This window comes from Neofelis nebulosa, chromosome 1 (genome assembly GCF_028018385.1).
Source record: "Neofelis nebulosa isolate mNeoNeb1 chromosome 1, mNeoNeb1.pri, whole genome shotgun sequence".
In the NCBI taxonomy this organism is placed as follows: Eukaryota; Metazoa; Chordata; class Mammalia; order Carnivora; family Felidae; genus Neofelis; species Neofelis nebulosa.
The window spans coordinates 146,029,034-146,052,028 of NC_080782.1; the positions used below are offsets into that span (position 1 = coordinate 146,029,034).

A 22,995-nucleotide genomic window follows, 5' to 3' on the forward strand; every position below is an offset into this window, starting at 1 on the left:
CCCCACTTCTGGCTCTGTGCTGTCAGCATGGAACCTGGAGCCTGTTTCAGATTCGGTGTTTCCCTCTCTCTCTGCCCCTCCCCAGCTCATGCTCTGTCTCTCTCTCTCAAAAATAAATAAATGTTAAAAAGAATAAATAAAAAAAAAATTTTTAAACTGAATTTTGGTGTGTGTAAATTATACCTCGATAAATCTGATTTTTAAAAATCACCTTTTCTGCTAAAATTTTCAGCATATTATTTCAGACTATTTTATTCAATGGATTAATTATTCAAAACAACTTGTTACTGAGGCCTGTGTGGCTCAGTCCTGAGCTTTGGATTCTATGTTTCCCCTCTCTCTGCCCTTCCCCCACTCGCACTCTGTCTCTTTCAAAAAGAAACAAACACTAAAACCAAACCAAACCAAAACAAAAAACCTTGTTACATTATATAAGCTTAATAAAGAAAAAAACCTGTGTGTGGTAAAAGTGTACTCTCTTCCTCCCAAATTCCCTATCACCAGCACCAGGTAATAAATACTGGCTACAAAGTTCAGCAATCCTTCCCTCCTCTCATGTATGGAATCTATAGGTAAGTGGAGCTTTTTAGCAGACCATCATGTCTTATCAATTCACCCTCCTGCATCCCTACTGTACTGTCTTACTTCTCTTCTTTCTGGAACTCCTCAAAAAGATTTCTAGCGGATTTCCCTGCCTTTAATCTCCCACCTACCACCAATCCAATCTTCGTAATGTAGAAAAAACTGATCTTGCCAAATCAAAACAAAACGAAAACCTATGTACAAACAAGGCAACAATAAATGCCAATACATATTTTTATTAAAAAAATTAAAGTGTGTCAGAACAAAGTCCAAAATCCGTGCACTGAAGACACTTAAGTTAGGCCTCTCAATCAATACCACCCCACCCCCACCCCCCACAACACACACACACCAAAGGCCTGTATTTTATATCTCTGCCTCCAGAGCCATCCTCTCCACTTCGGTCAGTGAAATATCTACTAATCCTTAAAAATCCAACTTTAATGTAATCTCCTCCACTCACATCCCCCTGGGCAGAGGCAGGTGGGACAGCTGTGTTCCCATTAACACTCAACACACTGCTACTTAATTAATGCCACGGTCTCCTCCTCTAGATGTGGATTCCTCTGGCCAGGGTCTGAATCTTCGGCACCAAGCGCAGTGCCTGGTTCATAGTAAACATAATTTATTAGTTATACTAAATAAATAAGGAATAAAAATAGTATTATTCACTAAATCCATTTTTACTTTGACAAATACAAAATAACATTTTTCTTAGATACAGAGCTCAGAAGATTTAACAATACAGAAAGAGTACCTTGTCTACATGGAAAATTAAATCCAGTTCACAGACATTTTCAAAACACTTGTCTAACGTTTCCACAAACACCTGAAGAAAAAGAAAAGAAAAAAAAGTTAAGAGCTCTTGAGAACTGTATAAATTCATTCAAACCTACCATCTACAAAGGAGACAATTCTTAATTGTGAACAAACACTTTTCTAAACTCTGCTATCACATTTGTTTTAAATTAAATACTGCATTAAGTGCAACAGGAATAATTACACGCTATTCCTCATAACTATGTTTCAATACATTAACATACAAAACAAAATAAACTTTGCTGAAAATAACTAAAACTAAAAATTCTTAGCACCATTACTTTAAAAAGCGTGAAAAAAAAAATCAAATCAGGCTCCCTATCTTCATGTGAGGAAAAAAGAAAGCTTACTGGAAAGATTTATCATGATAGATGGACATAGTCCAAGTCTACCACATCTAATGCATCCAGTTTGTAATAAGCAATTAATTCAGGATAAAAGATCACTCAAAATTATCTATGGAAAAAGCAAAAAAGACTTTGGAATCAGACTTACCTGAGTTCAAGCTCTGGTTTGAATACCTTGTAGGGCCTTGCGGGGGAAAGGGTTAACGCAACAGGACTGTGAGGCTCAAAACCTACACATCCCCCAAAATGGCCTGTTTACCAGACTAGCCCTTGACTAGCTCCTGGGAACTGAGCTCTGAGCCCCTGCAAAGTTCTGACAAGTATGTTCTGGCATGCCTGAGTCCTTGGGCTGCACTGTATACCAGTCTGAATGAACAGTTTATGCTAACAATGTGATTTATGATGAACAACTCCTTACCTCTGAGGTTCTAGAGCTTAAGTAAGCAAGGTCAAGTCACAATGGTGCCACATGCCTATGTGACTGACCCCCAACAAAAATCCTGACACATAGGCTAGGAGTGACTGTCCCTGATTGCGAACACTTTACACATACCATTTCTGGGGGAATTAAAACATATCTTGTGTGACTACAGCGGGAAGGGACACATCGAAGCTTGTGCCTGGTTTTCTCCAGACATCCCCTCATGTGCTTTTCCTGTTTCTTACCACTGTACTAAACCCTAACCATGAGCACAGCAACTTAGGAGTCCTGTGAATCCTAGCAAATCAATGAGATGGTCTTGAAGACCTTAGACACAAACTTTCAAAAATTAATTTCTTAAATCCCCTTGGATAGGCTGTCACTCTGTTTCTATCTCTATTCCCACCACCCTTCTCAAAGGTTACTGTCACAGACAGGATGACCACAAAATTTATCATACAAACTGGGGGCATGAGGAGTAAAAAGGAGCAGCTAAAATTTTATGATTATTAAGCTATAATAGTATGCAATGTTATCATAGTTTCTTAACAGCCTGGAACGAAAGATATAAAGAAGGACTTACTCACAAATGGAAACGTACGGTTACTTTATTCACAGGTGATCCTACAGGACAAGGAGTAAAATGCAAACAGCAGGCGTCTTGCTAAACTACTCATATCTCAGGCCAATTTACACAGATCTCTAACCCAAGGTTCCTTCCATCCATGCAGATGGTAAGATAGGTGAAACATTACAAACAAGGAACTGTAGGACTATAATCAATATCTCTCAGACCAAGAGTTGGCAAACTTTCTCCACAAAGGACCACAGAATGAATATTTTAGCTTTGTGGGCTGTATGGTGCAACAAAAAGCAACTATATAGATATATAAACAATGAGCATGGGGGTGCCTGGCTGGTTCAGTTGGTTAAGCGTCAGACTTCGGCTCAGGTCATGATCTTATGGCTCATGAGTTCGAGCCCCCTGTAGGGCTCTGTGCTAACAAGAGTCTGCTTCAGATTCTGTGTCTCCCTCTCTCTCTGCCCCCCCCCCGCCCCCCGCTCATACTCGTCTCTCAAAATAAATAAACATAAAAAAAAAAAAAACTGTTTTAATGAGCATGGCTCTGCTCCAACAAAACTTTACAAAAAGGTGTAGCAAGCTGGACTTGACCTGCTGTAGTTTATTGGCCCCTGGCTTAGACCAAAGTCACTAGAAGTAAGAGGTCTATAAGTAACAAAGAATATGCAGTTTTACTCGACAATTTCATTTTTTTTTTTTTTTTTAAATTTTTTTTTTCAACGTTTTTTATTTATTTTTGGGACAGAGAGAGACAGAGCATGAACGGGGGAGGGGCAGAGAGAGAGGGAGACACAGAATTGGAAACAGGCTCCAGGCTCCGAGCCATCAGCCCAGAGCCTGACGCGGGGCTCGAACTCACGGACCGCGAGATCGTGACCTGGCTGAAGTCGGACGCTTAACCGACTGCGCCACCCAGGCGCCCCGACAATTTCATTTTTGAGAATGCAAATTATTCAGATGACCAACTGTGGGGGCATACAGGGGTCAGCCTCAAAGTTTCCAGTTAATTTCAATTTTTTGAGGTAGGTAGGAAACAAAGAATATCCACTCAAACTCCCAACTTTATCTTAATTTCTCCTCAAGGTCTTAGTGACATGATACCTGGAATGACTTTATTCACTCTACTTGAAATTAATTCAGATTCATTTTCCTTCTTTTTATAGCAGATTCTTGCTTATAAGCACTGAATGGGATAACGCTGCTTGAACAAAGAGTTGAACAAGCTTAACAAACTTGAACTTCTTAGAAGAATGTGAGAAGAAGAAACAAACTTTTCCCATTGATAAAGTAGAAAATATTACTTCTGAAACCGTACCTTTAAGTTGGAAATGGTCTGAATTCCAATTTATAACATCATAATTAAGTTATAGTAAGTAAAGCCATTTCACTTCTGCTCCCCGGCTCCAGGAAATTTTTCCTGAAGCATAACATACATACACAGAAGTACACAAATCACAACAATGTATATAACCTGATGAATTTTCACAAAGTAAACATACCTGTGTAACCAACACCCAAATCAGGTGTTGAAATATTACCTGCACTGCAGAAGCCCCTCATACTTCAGTAAGTCACCATCACCATTAAAGGTAACCACTTTCTTTCTAATACGACAGATCCGTTTTGCCTATTTCTGAACTATATTATAAGAGATCACACAGTATGCAATCTTTTGTGAGTGGTGCCTTTTACTCATCAATATTTTTGTGAGATTCAACTATTACCTAATAGCTCATTCATTCTCATCTACTGTATGCCATTGCATGAAAGTATTTATCCCTTTCGCTGTTGACAGTTTGGGTTGTTTCCAGTATGGAGCCATTATAGTTAGCACTGCTAGGAATATTCTTATTCATGTCTATTACTGAATGGATGCACACATACCCACTGAGTGCACACACACAGGAGAACTGTGGGGTCACAGGGTAGCAGACGGCTTCAAACAGACTTCCAAAGCAATTCTAAAGCTGGATACCCCAAAGAGCAGTATATGAGAGTTCCCACAATCACACACCCTTGTCAGAGCGTTATGTTGTCCATCTCTTAATTTTAACCAATCTCATGGGTATGTGGCAGTAAGTCATTGTAACATCAATTTGTATTTCCCTGATAACTGTAATGACACTGAGCGCTGTTTCATATTTATCAGCCATTTAGATATCTTTCTTTGTGATGTCTGTTCAAGATTTCTGCTCATTTTTGTATCGGTCTTTCTTGCTAGTGTCTAAAAATTCTTAAATTATCCTAGATACAGTCTTGTCATCTATACATATTACAGATATCTTCTCCCACTCTGTGGCTTGCCTTTTTATTCTACCAACATTCTTGGAAGTTTTCACTTTCAATATTTTCCAATTTATCATCGTCTCTAAGGTTAATCTTTTTTTTTATGTCCAATTTAAGAAATCTTAGCCTACAGTAACATCAAGAAGATATTCTCCCAGAAGAAAACAAAAGCTTTACTGTTTTATCTTTCATGTTTCGACTAAATCTAGTGGAGCAGATTTTTGTGTATGGCGTGGTTGAATTTAATCTTCTTTAATTTAAAATCATTATTAGGGATGCCTGGCTCAATTGGTAAAGCATGCGAGTCTTCATCTCAGGGTCGTGAGTTCAAGCCCCAAGTGGGTGTGGAGCCTACTAAAAATTAAAAAAATAATAAATAAAATCATTATTAGACCTACCCATCAGAGTCAAAAGTTTCTAATATGTCTTTATTTTTCCATGCTTACTTTTTCCAAATTACCTGGTTTCATTACCCATATACTATAAGCCATTGGTTTTTAGCCATCAGAAGATGACTATCCTGGTGAAAATGCTGTCTAAATACTTTCCCTCCATTTATGTACACTTATAAAAGATCAGTGGAACCCACTGAATCAATGTGCAGACTATGTTGGGCAAAGTGAAAAACAATTTTCCTGGTAGCTTTAAGTGAGCCAGTGGCAAACCATGGAGTAGCAAAAAATTATGGCCTGTCAAAGAGACAGTAGGGTCTAGTGGTGAGGAAACCAACTCTGTTGCTACCTTGCTATGTGAGCTTCAGCATCACTTACTCCCCCAAACCTCAGAACTAGAAAACAGTGATAAAACTACTTACCTTTTTGGATTACCTCACAGATCTAGTTCGATAATTTTGATAAAGTGCGTAACACATCTAATAAAAGGAAACCAGTACTGTTCATCTGGCTGTTCAAAACATGCAAGGATTATAAAATTGAAACAGAAATAGAAAAGTCTAATTCTGCAGATAAACACGAATATAAAAGCAAGGTGACTACCTGCTGAGGCTGGCAGGCCTTTGTGATATGCTTATTAATATAGAAAGAAAAATGTTGCCTATATTTAAACCAGAACAATACCACCTTTGAAAAATATAAATACAAAAAAAAAGTGTTCTGCGGTAAAATGTCATTATAACTACAGGTTCTTAATTTAGGAAAAGAATTCTTAAGATTTAAGACATTTAAATGCTAAGTCTGGTCTAAACAAACCAAAAACCCTCTTCAAAAAAACCCTCTTCCACTGGGTGCCTGGCTGGTTCAGTCATAGAGCACGCGACTCTTTGGGGTTGCAAGTTTGAGCACCATGTTGTGTGTAGAGGTTACTTAAAAAATAAATCTTAGAAAAAAGTTTCCATTAATTTTATTTTGATTAGCAAAAATTCTTAATATAGTTAGAAATCTGGAGCTTTGTATGTAGATACACACACTGATGTGTCATATGGACAAGGCCAAGACAAAACTAATAATCTACAAACTGAAGTAAAGAAATTAAGAACAACGAATTAATGGGCCTTTGGGGTTCTAGCCAGAACAAAAAATAGTAACAAAGTTGTGACTGCATTATATTTCACAAGGAAATAGATAAAAAGAACAAAGTACTAAAAGTGACATGGTAAATACCACTCTCTTACGTTTCATTTTTTTTTAAGCTTATTTGAGATAGAGGAAGAGGGAGAAAGTGAGCACAAGTGGGGGAAGGGCAGAGAGAGGAGACCAAGCAGGTTCTGCACTGTCAGCACAGAGCCCAATGCAGGGCTGGACCTCTCAAACCGTGAGATCATGATCTGGGCTGAAATCAAGCCACACACTTAACCAACTGAGCCCAGGCACCACCTTTTATGTTTCATTTTCAAAACGATAAAAATGTTGGGGTGCCTAGGTGGCTCAGTCATTTGTGTCTGACTCTCGATTTTGGCTCAGGTCATGATCTCACGGTTCAAGAGATCGAGCCCCACGTCAGGCTCCGTGCTGCCATGGTGGAATCTGCTTGGGATTCTTTCTCCCTCTCTCTCTGTCCCTCTCCCACTTCCTTCTCTCTCTCTTTCTCTCTCAAAATAAATAAGCTTAACAAAAATAATACAAATAAAAAAATAAAAATGATACAAGTTTTAAGGTCAATTTAAATAGAACGGTTATCTACTAAGCAGCAACTCAATAATCTCTGCCCTCCAAAAATTCAAAGGTTAATGGGGAAAATATTAATTTACTAAGAGAATCATATTTTAAGTTTTCCTGCATTTTAATAATTATCTAATTTTCCAAAAAGAAACAAAAAAAACAGATTCACATCCACATAGAAATACTCTCCCTTCCCAGTGCCCTTGTAACAAAATTTTCTTCTGTTTCCTTTATCTTTAATTACAAACCTGGGTCTAGGCCACAAAGGTAACCGGAATCTGTTATGAGGCAGCTTAGTATTTAACAGTGCTTAGAACGTAAGAGCATAAGCTTTGGCAAGCATGTCTCTATTAAAATTCCAGCTTAGCCTCTATGAAATCTAGGGCAAGTTATTTAGCTCTAAATCTCAGTTTCTTCATCTGGACATAATAATGGTACCTATGCCATACAGTCGTTTTAGTGATGAATATATATAGGGGCGCCTGGGGGGCTCAGGAGGTTAAGCATCCAACTTTGGCTCAGGTCATGATATCACAGTCTGTGAATTTGAGCCCCCCATCAGCTCAGTGCTGACAGCTCAGAGCCTGGAGCCTGCCTTCAGATTCTGTCTCCCTCTCTCTCTCTGCCCCTCCCCCACTCATGCTCTGTCTCTGTCTCTCCCTCTCTCAAAAATAAACATTAAAAAAAAAATTAAACATATATTGATGAAAATAAAGCCACACTCAATGACAAGAAAATGAACTCTTGGAGGACAAAGGCCAAAGAAATCAAGTTGAAGCTATCTTGGGAATACATAAGCAGGGTATTAAGTTGAGACTCTCATGAGAGAATTCAAGCACATAAAACAATCAAAAATCAGGGCACCTGGGTGGCTCAGTCAGTTGAGCGTCCAACTTCGGCTCAGGTCATGATCTCACAGCTCATGAGTTCGAGCACCGCATCAGGCTCTGTGCTGACAGCTCAGAGCCTGGAGCCTGCTTCAAATTCTGTGTCTCCCTCTCTCTCTGCCGCTACCCTACTTGTGCTGTCTCTCTCTCAAAAATAAAATAAAACATTAAAAAAAAATGAATACACATAAAGGGCTTAGAACAATGTCTCCCTTCAAGAATATGTATGTTGGCTAGTATTATAATATACACATATGGAGAAATAAAAATATGCCTTAGGTAAAATAGAAGCCACAAAATATCCTTAAGCAGTATCACTTACGTGGCAGACCCCCCCCCACTTTATTTAAAAAAATATATTATTTTTTAAGAGACAGAGTGTGTGGGGGGGAGAGGCAGAGAGAGAAGGAGTCACAGAATCCAAAGCAGACTCCAGGCTCTGAGCTGTCAGCACAGAGCCTGACGAGGGGCTCAAACTCATAGACCATAAGATCATGACCTGAGCTGAAGTCAGACACTTAACTAATTGAGTCACCCAGGAGCCCCCCACCCTCCCTTTAGAGTTTTGTTTTTAGGTAAAATATAATTATTTTTTTCTGAGTTTGAGGATTTCTATCAGATTTCAGCAGGAAATCTATAACATTAAGTGTAATATGTAAATGTTAAATTGACATATCATAAGATAGAAAAAGTCTTAAACCCCAAAATAGGAGGCACAAATTTAAGAATACTAATAATATGGCAAGAGATCTAAAAAAAAATTGTTTTTAGTCAGCAGCAAGATGTTCTAGAGAGACACTGGTTTAGCTCAAGCCAAGAATCAAAAAAATGCCACTAAAAATGTACCAGAAGAGGGGCGCCTGGGTGGCTCAGTTGGCTGACCATCCAACTTCAGCTCAGGTCATGATCTCACACTCCATGAGTTCGAGCCTTGCGTCGGGCTCTGTGCTGACAGCTTAGAGCCTGAAGCCTGCTTTGGATTCTGTTGTCTCCCTCTCTCTCTGCCCCTCCCCTGCTCATGCTCTGTCTTTCTGTCTCAATAATAAATAAATAAAAACATTAAAAAAAAAAATGTACCAGAAGAGCTGGGGAAGGCAAACTGAACTTAAAACCAGATCAATGGCCTTTGAAGAACACGATGAATACAGCCTAGGGACACTCTCCAGTACGTACTACTGCATGGAGATTCAGGATCTTCAAAATATGGTGCTTAAGGTGTGTAAATGGCACTCGACTTGGAACATGACTGGGTTCTGGACCGAATTTCCACCAAACCTGACCTGGACGCTAACATGCCGATGAGGACAGTCTTAGTAAAAACAGAGCCATTTATTGTGCATTTACCTCGTACCAGTACTTTACACAGATTAAACTCTCAACCTCAGCATGTAAAAATTAAAAGTTGATGAGAGGGCAATCTGTCTTCTACTCTCACATCAAAATGATTCTAAAAGAGTTCACATCAAGGATTCTTTCTATGTGACTTATTTCTGTTTTTCTTAAAAAAAAAAAAAAAGGTTAATGATAAGAGCCAAATCTATTGAGTACATGTTATTATGTCATTGCTATGGTTCCAGGTGCTTTAAATATATTATTTTATTTACTCCTTCATGGTAAGTCATAAGGCAGATACTTTTATTATCGGCCACTTACAGCAAGAAAGGTTCTAGATTAGCAAAAAGTCAACTAACTACTAACCCGGGTAAATAGAAGAAAGTCTCACTGCAGAACCCAAATTCTTATTCACTAGGCATACTGCCTCCAACAACAGGAAATAGTACTTGATTTTAATGTAGTAAGTAGTTACTTAGAAAATTTGGAAAATACAGAATAGTACAAAGCAAAAACTAACTTTCAATATTTCTACCACCCACATGAACACAGAATTGTGCAAAGCGGACTTCTCGTACCATAGGAAAGTTAATTATATTGGAGCCCTTCCATTAAAATGACTTAATATGATTTGTATGTTGGATTTAGAAGTCTAAGGAAGAACCAGGGTTTTCAACCAAATATTAATTTTGTTTTTTTTAATGTTTATTTTTAAGAGAGAGAGAGAGAGAGAGAGCATATACGCACACAAGCAGGGGAGGGGCAGAGACAGAGGGACAGAGGATTCTAAGCAGACTCCGTGCTGACAGCAGAAAGCCTGAGGCAGGGCTCAAATTCACAAACTGTGAGCCAACCTCACAAACTCATAGACCTGAGCCAAAGTTGGACAATCAGCCAACTGAGCCACCCAGGTGCCCAAAATACTAATTTTGAAAATGAAAATAGCCTCTGAATTATTTCCTTCTGTGCACAAAAGCAACTCGTGAGATTATTAAAATTATATTTAAACTTACAAGCAAAAGCTGATCTAAAAATCATATCTGATCTTGAAAAATATTCTCCCACATATAATTAAAAAATGTTCTTCCATGTATATGGTACAATTGATATGACTTAGAACAAAATAAAATAAATGCAAAACCTAGAAAGATTTTCCTTATATAATTTTAACTAGTCAATACAGAGGGCATACTGGAAAATCACCATTTGGCAAACGCCACAACACTAATTCTTCAGGCAAGAATCATTGATACAAACTGAAATTAATGACCAAAAAGATGATTAGATAAAGGATATTTACATCATCTCAAAATTATTCCCCATAAGATACTTTCAAGCACAAAGAGATAACAGAAGTTTACAGTAGACGAGCCTGGCAGGCACGGTCTTAACCAAGGGGTCGGAATAAATATTATAGTGAGACAAAATGAGATCGTGTCCCTCTTGATACGATGCACTGCAAAGGATGTTAACAGCACTTCTGTGGTATACTCAAACTGAGGAATATTCTATAAAATAATGGGCTTGTACTCTTCAAAGGCTCCAGATGTGAAAGACATGGAATGCATGAAAGACAAAGATGAACTATTACAGAGTCAGGGAGACTCAGGAGACGTGAAAACTAAATGCAGTACGTGACTTGAATTAAACTCTGAATGAGAAAAATGACAGTAACGGGACAACTGGCGAGTTTTGAATGAGGTCTGCAGATTAGATAATAGTATTATATCAATGTTGATTTCCCGATTTTAGTCATTATACTGTGGTTATAGAAGATGTTAAATTTAGGGAATCTGGGTGAAGGTATGATATGCAAGAATTCTTTGTATTGTATTTGTCACTCTTTTGTAAGCATGAAATAATTTCAACATATGTTTTTGAAAACTTTAAAGAAGAAGAAAATTTGAAAACCCAAGCTTAATGAGTCTCCTCCTGTATTACCAATTCCTCCCTGAAAACCAACCATCCTACCCTGGCAAATTAGGAATTCACCTTAAGTCAAAGAAAAACACCAAGATAAGTTGAGTTTTTCTCTCTCTCTCAAACCTACTTTAAAAGGAGAAAAAAATAAATTTTATTTTTTTCTAGTTCCAAAATTCTGACTTTAAGTACCTGAGTTCCAAAATACTTTCTTTACAGGTGTGCCTGAGTGGCTCAGTTGGCTGAGCGTCCGACGTCAGCTCAGGTCATGATCTCACGGTGAGTTTGAGCCCCACTTCGGGTTCGCGGCTGTCAGCAGGGAGCCCACATCAGATCTTCTGTCGCCCTCTCTCTCTCTGCCCCTCCCCCACTCACACTTTCTCTCTCAAAAATAAACATTAAAAAACTTTTTTTAAATACTTTCTTCACCACTAGAAATTACATAATAACATATTTACCATGTTCTAGGCCCTATGCCAACTATACACATTAGCTCTCATTCTTACAACAATGTTGTTAAGGTAGGTATGCCTATCAGCACCTACAGACGAGAGAATTGGGAATGGATAAGTGGATACGGTTAAGTAATTTGCTCAAAGTTATATAACTGTTAGATGGCAAGAGGCAGTATTCAAATCCATGCCATTTGACTCCAAACACCAACCTGACTCTATGATGCCTCCCTAGAGGGTGGCTGAAAAGTTAACAGGTAAATTAGAAAAGAATCTTCAAATTCAATACTAAGATTTATCACGAAGCAGCAGTGTAAATAAGTGAAAAGTGAATATATTTCCAATTTTGGAAAATAGACTTCTCAGTAAAAATAAGATAGAAACGAATTGTTTATAGAAACATTTTTTGGTTTCTTACATGTATATGAGAAATGAATCTTACTGAAAACAGAAACTTTTAATACTCAGGTTAAAGTATGGTGTAGCAAGTGTAAATTTTCCTGAAATGATCCCAAGTAATCACTCTGGATTGCTGGCAAAATAAGCCAACTGGGCCAGGGCTCCCTCTTTCGTCAGAAGAGGAACTGCACCAGAACTCATCCTCCCATGGACCAGCGGTTTATCTCCCGGCACCCGCCGCCCAGGGGAGGTGCAACTTCCCATAGTCCCTAAGTGCTGGTCAGCTGATCTTCCTAGATAATTCTTAAAAATAACCTAGAGAGCCCAAATCCGATGCAGTATGCTACTTAACAAGGTGCTTTCAAGCATAACCTTATAATAAAAGAGAACAATGACACGGGGTGGTAGGCAGTGAGGCTTCCACTGGCAAACCATTCTATGTCCAGCAGCACCCACCTAGCACAATTTCCTATGTGATAAAGGGAAGATCACGGGATCTTTCTTCACTTAAGTATTCTTGACTTACAAGTTCCTCCAATTAGGTCAATTTCTTAGTGGCTAACTCTATCACCATATAAAATTCATTCTAAGCACACAACATAGAGGATAAAAAGATTAACAAATTCTCATAAAAATAAGACAAAATAGAACTTCCTTATCCAATTCAATTTGCATATTAATGGAATAATACTTTGTATGCCTTCCTTATAAATATACGCTTTAATGGTAAAGTTAGCTAAAAACCACTGTCTACTACACGTCAGTCATTTAGCCATAAGCTTCATGTATCTTTTTTGATGCTTATACCTACTCTATAGGTTGGCATTATTATTATCACTCCATTTTGTAGATGAGGTCAATGAAGGTCAAAGAGGTTAAGTAACTTGCACAAAGTTATACAGCCAGTACAGGGGCAGAGGCTGAATGATGTTAACCATAACTAGCTTGCTTTAATTCACTGATCTTTCTAACAACCTCATGAAGTTTATAGGCAGCAAATTAAAATAGGCACCCTTGGGGCACCTGGGTGGCTCAGTTGCTTGAGCATCTGACTTTTGATTTCAGCTCAGGTCATGATCCCAGTGTTGGGGGATCAAGCCCTACATCTGGCTCCATGCTGAGTGTGGAGCCCGCTTAAGACTTTCCCTCTCTCTCTCTGTCTCTCTGCCCCTCCTCCAACTCGTGTGCACACACACTTTCTCCCTCTCTAAAATATAAATGAATGAATGAAGGAAGGAAGGAATAAATAACTAAATTAAATAGGCATGCTTTATACAGGTGGAAAAAATTCAAGGTCTATTAAAATCAAATGACAAGCTCAATATTTGGTTCAATCAGCATCAGCAGCCATAAGTAAAATAATTTCACAAAAGTCGGTCTAACGTTCAGTACCATAGCAACAACAAATGCTACACATGGAGCTCTGGTTTATATACATATTATAACACCATGTATGATCAAACATCTTTTTTAACCTAAAGAAAAGTTCAGCTGTTAGTGTAATAGGGAAGGACAGGATAAAATAGGCAGAGAGGGAAAGGTTAGGACCTGAGGTCCCTGGGTGGGGAAAAACACGTATTTTGTAACAGTATTAGGAGTGTCTAACCACAGCAAACCCCCTTGGGTGTAAGGTTCCTCTTAAGAATGTAACAGAGCCCACCTACTCCCCGCCTCAGGTTCCCCTCAGGAATTTGACAATCAAGGTACCTAACTAAAAAAAGTAAACCATGAAACTTACGTCATATGAGGGACAGTACGACCAGTCTGACCCCTCACACAATGGAGTTGAGCCAATCAGGAATGGACAACCCAGCACCTAGAGCTATCGAGCCAATAAGGGTAGAACCTGAGAAGGAACTAGGGGGAAGGGACGAAGGGGGGCTGATCAGAACCTTATCAAACAAGGACCCTGGCCTTATGTTCCAGGTATTCGTTTTCTAATGCCCCCCTCTCTGTAAAGAGAGCTCTCCTAATACTCTTCTTTTCTTGCACTCTAATAACTTTTGCCTGCTCCTCAATTTTTGTCCACCTCTTTCATCCTGCAAAGTGGCAAGACAACGAATCCCGAGTATTGAGGTAGAAAATCCTGCAACATTAGTACTCAATTTTGTCCTGACTACAACCAAACAAGACCTGATGCTGAGGTAATTGCTACATGCGGTACAGAAAACTGTAATAGAATTTGGAATTATCTAGTGAACTTTTATGCCTCCATTTATTATCAGCTTGGCATAATAAATTAATTGAGGACAATATGACTGCTTATAAATAACTCAACCAACCACTGTCAATATTTAATGAACCTCTCATTCTCACTCTGTAAATATTTTAACACTTCCAATGAAGACATGCTACAACAGAAAGACTAAAAAAAGCCAGGTATCAAGTCTGAAATTTGCTTATATGGCAGTCAATATCACACTCAAATAGTACGTATCAGAAACAAAAAAGGATCACCATTTCCCCAACTTACTTACAAAGAATTAAAAAAAGAGACAAAAGAAAACAGAGGCTGATGGTACTCAATTTGGTGATACAGTGGCCTAAATTCCACAGGGAGTTTAGTGATGATGCCTTCTCTCAGATTTCACAAAAGATAAAAAGTCAAATCTGGGACAGCATATGCATACCTCAGAAACACAAAACCTCTGCATAAAAATACATGCTCCCAATGATCATTTGAATGGTATCATTTTCAACATTGAAAAAAAAGCAAAATTTAGCATGTTTCTGAATTATATGATGACGTTCGGGACATCTGGGGGGCTCAGTCAGTTAAGCTTCCGATTTCGGCTCAGGTCATGGTCTCACAGTTCATGAGTTCGAGCCCCACATTGGGCTGTCTGCTATCAGCACAGAGCCTGCTTGGGATCTTCTGTCCCCCATCCCTCTCTGCCCCTCCCCTGCTTGGGCTCTCTCTCTCAAAATAAATCAATAAACCTATTTAAAATAGATAGATAGGGGCGCCTGGGTGGCTCAGTTGGTTAAGCGTCTGACTTCGGCTCAGGTCATGATCTCACAGTCTGTGAGTTCGAGCCCCGCATCGGGCTCTGTGCTGACAGCTCAGAGCCTGGAGCCTGCTTCCGATTCTGAGTCTCCCTCTCTCTCTCTGACCCTCCCCCGTTCATGCTCTGTCTCTGTCTCAAAAATAAATAAACATTAAAAAAATTAAAAAAAATAATAATAAAATAAAATAAAATAGATAGATAGATGTTTTGTTTTCCTGATCAATTCTTTAAAGAATATACAAGACCAAGAAGTTTTGATCTAAACTCTCTTGATTTATAATTTTCCATTTCTACTTTTAACATTACACTTGACTTTCTTGAAGCTAGAAAGAGGATGGACAAAGCAAGAAAATCAGCTCTAACTAAGCTTCTGATTAGCTGTTTCATGAAACAGAAAAAGCTATAAGCTATTCCCTTCCAACTTTGTTCATTCAACCAACATTTTTAAAGTGACTGCCTCATACATGCTCAGCACTCCCTCTGAAGTATTTAACGATCCCTGGTAATCACAGGGGAAAGACAGCAACCACAGAACCTCCAACATGTTGGTGGTAAGCAGTAAATTTAATTGTCCCTGTAAGGGAAGTTACAGAACTTTTTTTTATGACATGACAGATCAACATTTGATAACTCAATTGGACTCTCTTAGAATAACAGCTCTAAGCTACATTAGTAATAGGAAAGTGACACAATACTCCTGAAATCTTCTTTTCTGTGTCTTACTGAGTATCAAGACAAATTATCAACATTTGAACAGTAAGGCTAAAATATCTTACAAAACACAGACCCAGTTTCCACTTTCCAGAAAGGTGTGATAGAATTTATTTCAAATTTGATGCAGGATATTTGTTCTTTGACAACTCCCCATATAATTCTCTTCTGAGATATAACCACTAAACTATTGTAACCATTAAGATCAGTCACAGAAACAAAGAAATAATGATGATGGCTTAAATCCCAGGACACAAATATAAAATACTTCTGATTGGTCTCTAGGAAAATTCATATTTGTTTTAGTCTTTCTTAACTGCAATCTTTCTCTTACAGAGTAAATTTGAAACAGATTGCTTTTCTCCTTTTTTTCCTCTTGTAACATTAGTAGCTAGCTCAAGGAAATAAAAAAGTGTTTTGGAATGTACTGTGTATGTCTACCACTCCCTTCAGTTGTGGACAAGTGAGAGAGAAATAGAAAACACAGTTTCATGTTAACAAATCATTTTCTAAAAAACACAAAGTTTCTATGAAATAATAGTGTAATGAATTAACTACTACCTATATGGGATAAACCAAGAAATGTGTTAATGAACAAAGTTAAAAGGCAATGCAATACTGGGTTCTGATTAACCCTTAACTGTTACCTAATTCATACATAAGTAAGTTTGCTTCTTTTTTCTTTACTAGAAAAGCCTTTGGGAAAACAAAACACAATAAAACTTAGCAGCGTTTCTCACGGAGGCCCCAGGAGGAAATTAAGTAGCTGTCTAAGGGCTCGTGAGGCATATTCACCTCAAACTCAAAATTTCTTTGAAGTTTCCTCTTACAGCTTTAAATACTATAAAAATTTCTATTCTACCTCATATTACAAACATATATATCTTAAAGGCATCATTTCCTCACCACCAATTAAAAAATGAAAGAGCAGGGGCTACTGGGTGGCTCAGTCAGTTGACCGTCGGACTTCAGCTCAGGTCATGATCTCACAGTTCGTGGGTTCGAGCCCCACATAGGGCTCTGTGCTGACAGCCGAGTCGGCTTTGGATTCTGTGTCTCCCCCTCTTTCTGTCTCACCCCTGCTTGTGCTCTCTCTCAAAAACAAATTTTTAAAAAATGGGGAAAAAAAAAAAAAGAGCAAGAATGTCTGCTATGATCACTTTGTGGCTTCATGGAACTCAGACACCCACCTCTTTCTCAAAACCTAGTTTGAAAATTATGGATCAAGAGTAATTTGGCATATGAAATGCTCCATTTATCACTTGTCCTTTTTTTTCTTCCATTATTAACAATATTTGATACCAAAAGCCTTAATCTGGCCACTTTTACTGTTCTTAAGCTTTGGAACTCAGAATTACTGCCAAAGTTTTCTGCTTTGGTTAATTTCTCATTACCCTATCATATTAACTAGATCTCTAAGCATGCCCCCTTTGTGCTGACTGCAAAACCATGAAACTTATTTGGCACAAAAAAACTTCTTTTTTACATGCAGCTTTCTCCAATTGACTACCATGTGCCTACACCATGCCCCTATGTTTTTGCCCTGTCTGGGGCCAAGAAAGAGAAAGAAAATGTATGTTCAGAGCACTCCTTCATGATAATCTTACTCCAGCACAATTATTTGTAGCAGTTACATTTGTTTATTGTGCCAGAGTTAGTTTTAACTATAACAAACAAAAGGTACAAAAATCTCAAGTGTATACACAGCTTCATGACTTTCGCCAATGGAATCAGTGCTCAGATAAAAAAAATAAATAAACAAAATAAAATATCACTAGCATGTAGCAACTAAATTTTATTTTTCTAGCAAACTCCTTGTGCCCCTCCCCTGCTCATGCTCTGTCCCAAAATAAGTAAGCAAACATTTTTAAAAAATTAAAAAAGAAAAAAAAAAAGAACAAACACAAAGGCTCTGAGGTGGAGGCACGGCTGGTGTTATTTGAGAAACAGCAAGCTGGCCACAGGGGCTGGAGCAAAAGGGAGAAAGAGAGAAGATGAAGTAAGAGAAGCAGAAGGGTACGGGGAGAGGAGTCAGAGCCTGTGGGGCCTCATGGGTCAATCGTAAGGAATCTGGATTTTACTCGGAGCTAGAAGGAAAGCCACCGGAGAATTCAGAATGTAAGAGGTGACCTATTTCAACAGTTATCGCCAGCTGTTTTGCTAAGAAAAGATGAAACAGAAAAGACAGTGGAAGCAGGAAGAACATCAGGAACCTATGTTAACAGTCTAGGCAAGAGCCAACAGAGGCCTGGACCGGCGTGGTGGCCGTGCAGATAGTGTGTGGTCACATTCTGTGTCTCCTACGGGACTTGCCAAAGAAGAGGTCAGAGAGACCAGGCAACTGAAATGAAGCACCTCTAGGGGCAGGTGAAAAGCAGGCGAGTGCAGTGGCCCAGAAGCCAGGTTGGCAAGTAAAGAATCTTAAATAAAGGAGGACTGATGAGAACCTCTGGATTTAGCAACAACAGAGCTGAAAACCTGAATGGAGTATGTTTAAAAAGAGTGAAGAAGAGAAGAAAAATCTGAAACCGTGTGTGCTGACACCTTGTTTAAGGCATTCTGACAGAAAGGGAGGGAAAGACAGGGGGCAGTGGCTGAAGGGGGAAGTAGGCGTAGGACTTCTTTCAAGATGGGAGAACGTACTAGAGCTGGTGGGAATGACTGGGGAGAGAGAGGGAAAAGGATTCAGGAGAGAGAGGGAGAAGTGCTGGAGCCATGGGGAGGAGACTGCTTCGTAAGTGGGTGAGCTGGTCTTAGGCAGGAGCATGGGGAATTCCTCCCTCACAGGAGAGAAAGCAGAGTGCATGGACCCAGATGTGGAGTCTATGGAAGTTCTCTTCTGATGGCTTCAGTTCTCTCAGTGAAGGAGGAAGCAAGACGCCAGAAGTGCCAGAGCTTTGACAAAGGAGAACCTACCAGTTGACCAGGAGTCTGGGAGATGGAGGGATCAGGGAAATATGATTACTGGGTAGCATTAAGGACTCACCGAGGTTGGAGATCATAAATTTAAATTTATAAATTTAAACTTAAAATTTAAAGTGAGACCTGTAGCTTCACAGAGCTAGAACAAACAATCCTAAAATTTGTATGGAACTAGAAAAGACCCCGAATAGCCAAAGCAATCTTGAAAAAGAAAAACAAAGCTGGAGGCATCACAATCCCGGACTTCAAGCTGTCTTACAAAACTGTAATCATCAAGACAGTATGGTACTGGCACAACAACAGACACTCAGATCAGTAGAACAGAATAGAGAACCCAGAAATGGACCCACAAACATATGGCCAACTAATCTTTGACAAAGCAGGAAAGAATATCCAATGGAATCAAGACAGTCACTTCAGCAAGTGATGCTGGGAAAACTGGACAGCAACATACAGAAGAATGAACCTGGACCACTTTCTTACACCATACACGAAAATAAACTCAAAATGTAAGACATTTTGTAAGACAAAATGTAAGACAATTTCATGTAAGACATAAAAAATGCTCATCACTCATCATCAAGGAAACAGAAATCAAAACCACAATGAGATACCACCTCACATCTGTCAGAATGGCTACCATTAACAACTCAGGCAACAACAGATGTTGATGAGGATGTGGACAAAGAGGAACCCTTTTGCACTACTGGTGGGAATGCAAACTGGTGCAAGCTACTCTGGAAAACAGTATGGAGGTTCCGCAAAAAATTAAAATTAGAACTACCCTACAATCCAGCAACTGCACTACTAGGTATTTATCCAAGGGATACAGGTATGCTGTTTCAAAGGGGCACATGCACCCCAATGTTTGTAGCAGCACTATCAACAATAGCCAAAGTATGGAAAGAGCCCAAATGTCCATCGATGGATGAATGGATAAAGAAGATGTGGTACACAGATACAATGGAGTATTACTCGGTGATCAAAAAGAATGAAATCTTGCCATTTGCAACTACGTGGATGGAACTGGAGGGTATTAGGCTAAGTGAAATTAGCCAGTCAGAGAAAGACAAGTATCATATGACTTCGCTCATGAGGACTTTAAGACACAGAACAGATGAACGTAAGGGAAGGGAAACAAAAATAATATAAAAACAGGGAGGGGGTACAACACATAAGAGACTCATAAATATCGAGAACAAACTGAGTGTTGCTGGAGGGGATGTGGGAGAGGGAGGGTGGGCTAAATGGGTAAGGGGCACTAAGGAATCTACTCCTGAAATCATTGTCACACTATATGCTAACTAACTTGGATGTAAATTAAAAAAATGAAATGAAATGAAAATAAGAGCAGCTGTGGGGTCTAGCCCCCACTCCAGCACTGACTTCTGCTTTCAGTGGGGATACAGGTGAGGAGCCACCATTCTTTTTAAAAAATAATTTTTTTTAATGTTTATTTATTTTTGAGAGGGAGAGAGACACAGAGTGCAAGCAGGGGAAGGGGAGAGAGAGAGAGAGAGAGAGAGAGAGAGAGAGAGAGGGAGGGAGAAGAGAGAGGGAGAGACAGAATCCGAAGCAGGCTCCAGGCTCCAAGCTGTCAGCACAGAGCCCAAAGCAGGGCTGGAATTCATGAACCGTGAGATCATGCCCTAGCTGGAGACAGACACTTAACTGACGGAGACACCCAGGTGCCCCAGGGATCCACCATTCTGAACTTTATTGTACTAGGCACCTGATGGGTACTTTCAGTGGGGAATAAACCACTTTTTACTCTTTTAGATCTTTCTTCTCATATATATACCTCTGTATTTCTAAAAAATATACCCATATTCTGTTCTTTCTCGAAAAAAAAAAGTGAGACCTGTGGAATGGCTATGTTTGGTTTTTTTTCTACAAGTACATTCAGACATCTGGATACAAAGGAGCTAAGTGTATACCAGACTATGATTTATCACGACTGACCATGGAATTGAAGCGGGGTAAGGAATACAAGACATCAGGAAGATGGACAGTAAAAAAAAAAAAAGCTAAGATTCAAAAGACTGAAGGTCCCAACAGGCTCAAGGAATTATTGCATTAATAGAAACTGCGATATGGAGAAAGGTGGTAGACAGAGGGGAAACTGAAATGGAGATTATGGAGAATGGCAGTTTGGATAAAAACAAGGTCTAGAAATGAACACCAGGTGCGGCAGAGGGCAAAAGTTCAATGAAAGGGAATACTCAGTCTGAAGACACCAGGGTACTGGGAGAATTAACCACACGAATACTGAATACTGAAATCACCAAGAATTAGAACACAAGTAGTACCAGTGACTGCCAGTGAGCTAAGAGTAAAATTTTTAGGAGACCCCATGGGTCTGCCATTTCTGCATATAATATAAGCAGAGGTACAGACTGCTATTTTTGCGGACTATCTTTTTAAGCAAGCCTGTATAAGAAAACAGCCCCAGAAAATAGAGAGTATTTCTCTGCAAAGCAACAGGTAGGTTTATCTATACCCATGGAAGATATTCTTTTCCTCCAGGACATGGGCCGACATGATTAGTGTCCAGTATAAAAGATTCCAGTTCCTCTTCTATAACTCAATCCACTGTTTGTACAGGTATCATCTGGCCCTCTTAACCTCACCCTTTGGCAACTTTGGAGATTGGCGTGGGGATCCAGTGTAAGCAAATGCTGTTACTATGTCTACTGTTTGTGCTGTTCGGAATAAGTCCTTTGTTTCTAATCCAGAAGTCTCCTGTCCTCTGCTGGCATCCACGACACTGTGGTAGTGAACTTGTTAGCTTGCAAGTAGGGTAGAATCTCAGACCTTCAAAAGTTTTTGATAAAATCCCCAACAAATAGGAGGTGGGGATGAGAGGTTACTCAAACAGGATGGGCAGAGAAGGTGGTATAGTTTACAAACAAGAAACAAAGTTTGGAGGCATTTTAAACAAGAGAATGGTCTGGAAAAAGCAACAAGAAGCAAAGAAAACACTAGCAGGCTCAGCAGTATGAAGAGAAGAGAGCAGGACTGTTATTACTTGAGATGGTTACAGGTGGTGTCAGCAGGGAAGCCAGATGTAATTTATTACAGCAAAAAAGTGAAGGCAACATTAACAAAGAGGTTGAAGATACAGAGGAATGTGCTTATGACTGACCTTGAGTTCCAGGGACATTAAGAAAGATTTTCAGGAGGCAGGGAGGGGTGGGTTTGGGGATCAGATCTGGATACACATGGTAAGAGATCCGGAATCGTGGGCTTCTTGCATGACTTACGTTAACAGGAAAAAAGGGCATGATTAAATTAATTGTGATTAGTCTTAATCTGATTAAATTTACCCATGTGTTTTAGCACCCTTAGTCCCCATTTCACTCATCTAATATCTACTATGCAACAATTTATTTCTTACCAAACAGAACATCATTTTAGAAAATTTAGAGCATACAAGTTTTAAAATATATAAATGCCAAAAATGGTATTAAGACAATAAGTGTTAACTTACTTGAATTAGATCTAAAATGCCAAGTTCACTTTCTGAAGAATCCACACAGAAGACAAAGTATAATGTTGCATAATGTCTATAAATCAGTTTGTTGTCAGATCCTCCAATTAACCTAAATGACAAAACAAAACCAAAAAATGGAATGGTATAGGGATAAAATGAAACACATTTTCATTAGCTCAAGCAAACTGACAATGTGTTTAAAACCCTTTATAAAATGTCTGGGCATAGCATTTAAAGGCATAGCATTCAAGTGAACTTGGGAGATTAAGTAAATTATCGTGGCTGTTTTCTTCAGAGATAACAAGTAAAAGAAGCTGGTGCTTAATTTTAGTTCATTAATTCATTAAGCTATCTACTGAGTACCTACCATTTGCCAGGTACTGAGAGTGGGTAAGAAACAATAAACAAATAAGAAAAAATGATCAGAGTAGAAAACACTACAAAGAGATTCAAAATAGGGGGATTCCATATTGATGGATTTGCTACTTAAGATGGATTCTTAAGAGTGACATTAAGAGGCTGAGAGGGGCTGCTGGGTAGCTCAGCTGGTTAAGCTGAGTGATACACTGAGTGTCTCACTCTTGATTTTGGCTCGGGTCATGGTCTCACGCTTCCTGGGATCCAGCCCCATGCTGGGCTCTACGGTGACAGACGGAGCCTGCTTGGGATGCTCCCTCTCCCTCTCTCTCTGCCCCTCCCCTGCTCAAGCTCCCTCA

General features: G+C 39.1%; 1 protein-coding gene across 5 annotated transcripts in view; it reads right to left on the reverse strand.

The window, feature by feature from the left end:
* The window catches only part of AP3S1 (adaptor related protein complex 3 subunit sigma 1), a 71,694-nt gene that overhangs the window by 22,394 nt on the left and 26,305 nt on the right, over positions 1–22,995 (reverse strand). For 3 of the 5 annotated variants that reach the window (XM_058738589.1, XM_058738608.1, XM_058738609.1), the window contains exons 3-4: positions 22,277–22,388; positions 1,340–1,411 (exon numbers count right to left, since the gene is read on the reverse strand). In XM_058738589.1, coding sequence (XP_058594572.1) covers positions 1,340–1,411; positions 22,277–22,388 — 184 coding nt within the window. The remainder of the gene's footprint in view (positions 1–1,339; positions 1,412–22,276; positions 22,389–22,995) is intronic. The other 2 variants (XM_058738599.1, XM_058738615.1) reach the window with 1 other exon arrangement.